Source organism: Microtus ochrogaster, chromosome 4 (assembly GCF_000317375.1).
Source record: "Microtus ochrogaster isolate Prairie Vole_2 chromosome 4, MicOch1.0, whole genome shotgun sequence".
Classification (NCBI taxonomy): domain Eukaryota; kingdom Metazoa; phylum Chordata; class Mammalia; order Rodentia; family Cricetidae; genus Microtus; species Microtus ochrogaster.
Window position 1 is genome coordinate 20,399,338 of NC_022011.1, and position 5,689 is coordinate 20,405,026.

Genomic DNA, 5,689 nt, shown 5'->3' on the forward strand with positions numbered 1-5,689 from the left:
CCTCCCGAGTGCTGGGATTAAAGGCGTGCGCCACCACTGCCCGGCTATTTGGCCTCTTTTTGTGACAGTCTCCCCACTTTGTCATCATCCCAGGGGGTAAGTATGGGTAGAGGTCCTCGGAGGTCACCACCAATATTGTCTAGAACCTAACTGGCATCTACTGCTTGCTTGAGCAGCTAGCCGCCAGGACTAAGTGCTTCTTCCCCACAGTGGCTGGCTCTGAGTCCGGGCAGTGCTAAGGTTTAGGCAGCATTTCCACAGTCGGGGCAGAAGTCTACCTTTTTGTAGTAACTTCGCCCCTAAAACTACTGCAGCCCCCACAGATACACTCACTATCTTCCCTTGCTAAAAGCAGACAGGGGACGAGGTCAGTGCTGAGGTTGGCACAGTACCATTGTGCTTTCTAGGAAAATGGGAGTGTCCGCGAAGCTCTATCGTGAACTGCTGGGAGAGCCAGCAGGGAGGAGCTTCCAGCAGCGGGTAAGGCTGTGTCTGCTAGTTTCTCTTTCTCCACTGCTCTCCATTTATGCACGAGGGATAAATGTGTAAGACTGCATTGGCACCGCAGACAGACAGAGAGCATGCACATTTCATTTCTCTTATACCCCTGCCTGTGATTCAGTTTAATGTTGGTTTATTCGTTCATCCACTTGTTCATTTTGGCCAGACTGGATTCGAACTCAGTTTGGTCTAGTCCGATCTTACATTCCTGATCCTCCTGCCTCTCTCTCCAGTGCTGGGATTACAGCTGTGTGCCATCATGCCTAACTAAATTTAATTTATAAGTTAGAGGAGATTAACAAAACTAGAAATGAAACAGTAAAATGATGACAATGGCTAACATTTAGAGTCAGGGTTAGCAACATGGCTCATTGGATAAAGGTACCTGCCACCAGGCTTGATGACCTGTGTTTCATCTCTGAGACTCACATGGAAAGAGAACCATCTTCTGCAAGTTCTGTCCAACATTCATATTCTGTCTCTCTCTCTCTCTCTCTCTCTCTCTCTCTCTCTCTCTCTCTCTCTCTCTCTCTCTGATTTAAGAGTTAGAGGCAAAAGAATCTTTACAAGTTTGAGGTGTACATAACAAGCCCCAGGGCAGACAACACTACATTTTAAGATAGAGACCCTGTCTAGAAAGCAAACACACACACACACACACACACACACACACACACACACACACACACACCCGAAGGGTCTGGAGAGGAGGCTCATTTGTTAAGTGCACTAGCTGCTCCTGAAGAACTAAATGGAGCATTAACGAGGTGATTGGGGGCAGACATGGAGGTCCCAGAATTTAAGACGTAGAGGTAGGAGGATCAGGGGTTCAAGTTCATCGTGTATTATACAGTGCATTTGAAGCTAGCCTGGGCTACCTGAAGCCCTCTCTCCCAGGGGTGAGAGGTGTTTGGGTTACAGCAACTCTGTCCTCATAAATGATGTAAGCCCTTCCTAGATCTGTGGATTAGTGTGTGGAGAGATTGCTGTAGAGTGGGGACTGTTGTAAGAAGCAGTGTGGCTCTGTCTTGAATCTGTCCCTCTTGTTATGTACCCAGCGCTGTCTTAGGACTCCCCAGAGTTCCCCCAGCAAGAAGACCCTCTGCAGGTGCAGCCTCCTCCCTCTAGTGCTTCTAATGCTGTGAACCAAAAAAAAAAAAAAACCTTCATATATATCTATATAGTTTTTTTTTTAAGACAGGGTTTCTCTGTAGCTTTGGAGCCTGTCCTGGAACTCGCTCTGTGGATCAGGCTGGCCTCAGATTTACAGAAATCAAACTATCTCTGACTCCTGAGTGCTGGGATAAAAGGTGTACACCAACACTTTTCGGCTCTGGACTTTAGATTTTTAAAAATGAATAAATTACATTTAGGGGGAGTATGTGTGTGCATGTGCATATGTGTGTGTGTGCATGTGTGTGTACAAACTCCATATGGAGGTGAGGATAACCTCAGAGGCCAGGTCTCTCCTTTCGCTCTCTGGGTCCCAGGGATTGGTCTTAGGTCATCAGGCGTGATGGCAAGTGCCGTCACCTGCTGAACCATCTCACCAGCCTGCTGAACTTCAGATGTTCAGACTAAAGCTGTTTAATTGATAATCTTAGCCACTATCCCCTAATCTAAGAAACCAAGGTGGAAACATGTCTGGTCCCAAGCACTTTAGATGAGAGACTCTTTCAGCCTGTTTGAATCTCCCTTCCACATCTCACTTTGTTGTTTCTAAACAGTGAGAAGAGCCCTGGTTATATTGGCCCATGAGGAGAAGACATCCTTCAACTATGCCATGAAGGAGGCTGCCGTAGATGTTCTGAAGAAGAAAGGATGGGAGGTGGCTGAATCTGACCTATATGCTATGAACTTTAACCCCGTTGCTTCCAGAAAGGATGTCACAGGTAAGAATTGTCTCTCTCCACTGACCGTGGACCCTACCGCTCAGACTTAGCCTCTCTTTCCTCCCGACAGGTAAGCTGAAGGACCCCCAAAACTTTCAGTATGCTTTTGAGACAGCTCTTGCCCATAAAGAAGGCCGCCTGAGCCCAGACATCGTGGCTGAACAGAAAAAGCTGGAAGCTGCGGACCTCTTGATATTTCAGGTATGGCTAGGGCAGAGATCATAAGGAAGCAATGTCTGGGGTGTTTGTCCTTATTGCCCTGGATCTGTCACTCTCTGCGTTCTCTCTGAATTAATGATGTCAATGAGGGGGTGACACTGCATAGGTTCACAAATGGTACCCAGCTTAGCTTCCTGCGCTTTGTGTACTTATTTAAATAACGTGTGTGTGTGTGTGTGTGTGTGTGTGTGTGTGTGTGTGTGTGTGCCCTATGTGCCTGGAGGATGACTTTCAGGAGTTGGTTCTCTCCTTCCACAATGCAGTCCTGGGGATCAAATTCAAGTCATCAAGCTTGGTGGCTAGTGACTTTATCTGCTGACCAGTCCTAATTTTGGTTTTTGGAGACACAGTATTGCTATGACACCCTGGCTTGTTTGGAACTCACTATGTAGAACAGGCTGGCTTCAAGCTTTCAGTGATCCTCCTGCCTCTGTTTCCTGAGCGCTGGGCGTAGGCTGTGCTGACATGCCTAGCTCTGGCACAGTCTTCTGAGACAGGGTCTGGCTGCAGAGCCTAGGATGGCCAGGAACTCTGTCTGCTGAGCACTGGAGTTAATTACACGTTCATGTAGGAACAGGGCCCCGAGGATGACACAGAAGCCCCCAGCTTTTCTCCCCAGTGTGCCTGGTTAGTGGACTCTCCCTGTGGGATCTCTTAAAGTTTGTACTTTTGCTTCTTTTGTATCCCAGACAGTTTGGGGGTGATAGTGACTTCTGCGCATGTGCAGATTCCCTGCAGCACACAGCATGCCTTTCCTGCTGGGGGTTTGTTCTCCTTGACGCCAGGGTACCACCAGCAGACGATGTGAGGATTTTGTGTGCCTGATGCCCCGCCTCTACACCGCCGCACCCCGTTACAGGCTGTAGCATTCAGTTTATGTGGTGCTAAGGATCAAGCCCAGGGAAGGCTTCCTGCATGCTAGGCTGGTACTCTAGCACTGAGCCACACATGACAGCTGCTCCATCTTACTGTAGTGCAGCCAAGGGGAGCAACAGGAGTGGCTTCCGGTTCTTGTCTCTGAGTCACCATGTTTTAGACGTAGAAGGCACTTGTGTGAGCCTCAGCTTTGTCTTCCACCAACGTGTGAGTCTCTTCACAGTCTGTAGTCGTGTGAAAGACTCAACTGCAATTCAGGCGCTGCCGGTAGCGCATCGCAGGAAAATGTGAGCACCACGGACCCAGCTTCAGTCCTGTTTCTCACTCCAGTTAGGAAATTGACCTCCAAGCTAGTATGGTAACACACAGCAGTAACCCTAACACTGCAGAAGTGAACGCAGGTTAGCCTTACCTACATACATAGCAAGTTCAGAGCTAGCCTGGTCTATGTGAGAATATGTCTTTTTCTTTCTTTGTTTTTTATTGTTGTTGTTGTTTTTGTGACAAGGTTGCCCTGTGTAGTTCTGGCTGCCCTGGAAATCTCTCTGTACACCAGGCTGCCCTCGAACTCAACGATCTAGCTGCCTCCACCTCCGGAGTGCTGGGATCTAATGTGTGTCACCATGCTCAGTTTAAGAGACTTTGTCTTTAAAAACAAATCACAGCCGGGCACACCTTTAATCCCAGCACTTGGGAGTTCAAGGCCAGACAGCTCTACAAAGTGAGTTCCAGGACAGCCAGTGCTGTTACACAGAGAAACCCTTTCTTGAAAAAAAAAAAACCACTAAATGATAATAATTAATAATAATAATAATAACAACAACAACCAAAAAGCATCCCTAACCTCCGACTTCTAGTCCTTTTCTGTAGGTCAAGAACCCTTTGAGTACTGGAGAAAGCTATTTAGCTCTTAAATTTTTTTTGGTTTTTGATTTGTGTGTGTGGGGAGTTTGGAGGTGTGTAGGCCAGAAGATGGATTAGCAGCCGTCTCTTTTGGGACAGGATCTATCATTGGCCTGGAGCTCACCTGCAGTGAGGATGGCTGGCCAAAGAGCCCCAGTTTCCACCTGTCTACACCTCCACACCTCCCTGTTGTTGGGATCAGAAGCATGGGAGACCACACCAGCTTTTCACAGGGGTGCTCTGGAACTGAACTCAGGCACTCGTGCCTGTGAGACAGCCCTTTACCCACTGAGCCGCGTCTCAAAGCCCTACAAATTCCTTCTCTGTCCTGGCTTTCTTTCCTGGATGTGTTCGTGAGTTTTGAACCATGTTTTGAGGAGAGTGAAGACTTGAGCAGAGTCTCCTCAGCTTTTACTGGGACCAGAGGGCAGATAAGATGCAGTTTTGGGGTGTGGGGATGTTTAACAGGGCCTCAGACTTGTTTGAGAGGCAAACTTGTTTGCTCTGCCATTGAACAGTACCCCAGATAAGACTTTCTCATGGGGCCCCTGATACACCTTAGTCACAGTGACCAGTGGCCTACACTCTGAGTGACTTTGTTTTAGATGATGGGATTGTAGGTCTGTGTGCACGTGGGAGGCCTGTCTTGGGAGGATGTTTGCTAACACAAGCTCTTGGGAAAATATTCAGTCATTGCTCATGGAGGCAAACTCGCCTGCAGTTCTTGCTACTTGGCCTTTGCTACCAGTTGGATTCCATGGAAATGGATCTTATTTGCTTGTGACTTTGTTCACAACCAACCAATGGTTGTAGCTTTTAGGAGGAAAAAAAGAGAGTCAAGATCTAGGATAGAATTTTCTCTTTTCTTATTGAGTTAGTTACTACCATATATTTTTCTTTAGTTTTTTGTTTCAAGACAAGGTATCTCTGTGCATCTCTGGCTGGCTTCGAGTCATTATGTTGAACAAGCTGTTGTGGAATTCACAGAGAGCTGATTTCAAAGGTGTGGTCCACCACATCAGGAAAATATTTTTTTTTAAAAAATCATGTAGGCTGTGTGCCTGTGAGTGAGCATGTGTATGGAGGTGCAGGTGCCTGTGGAGACCAGAAGTGGGTGTTAGGTCCCTTGGAGCTAGACTTCTGAGCCACTTAACAACGTCGGCGCTGGAGCTGAGGCTGGCCCATCTGGAAGAGAAGCATGCGCTTTTTTTCTCTTCTTCTTCTTCTTCTTCTTCTTCTTCTTCTTCTTCTTCTTCTTCTTCTTCTTCTTCTTCTTCTTCTTCTTCTTCTTTTCTTCT

General features: G+C 47.3%; 1 protein-coding gene across 1 annotated transcript in view; it reads left to right on the forward strand.

The window, feature by feature from the left end:
- Positions 1-5,689, forward strand: part of LOC102002710 (NAD(P)H dehydrogenase [quinone] 1) — a 13,125-nt gene that overhangs the window by 1,097 nt on the left and 6,339 nt on the right. Inside the window, exons 2-3 of the mRNA XM_005345709.3 lie at positions 2,229-2,393; positions 2,464-2,594. Of these exons, the coding sequence (XP_005345766.1) occupies positions 2,229-2,393; positions 2,464-2,594 (296 nt within the window). The remainder of the gene's footprint in view (positions 1-2,228; positions 2,394-2,463; positions 2,595-5,689) is intronic.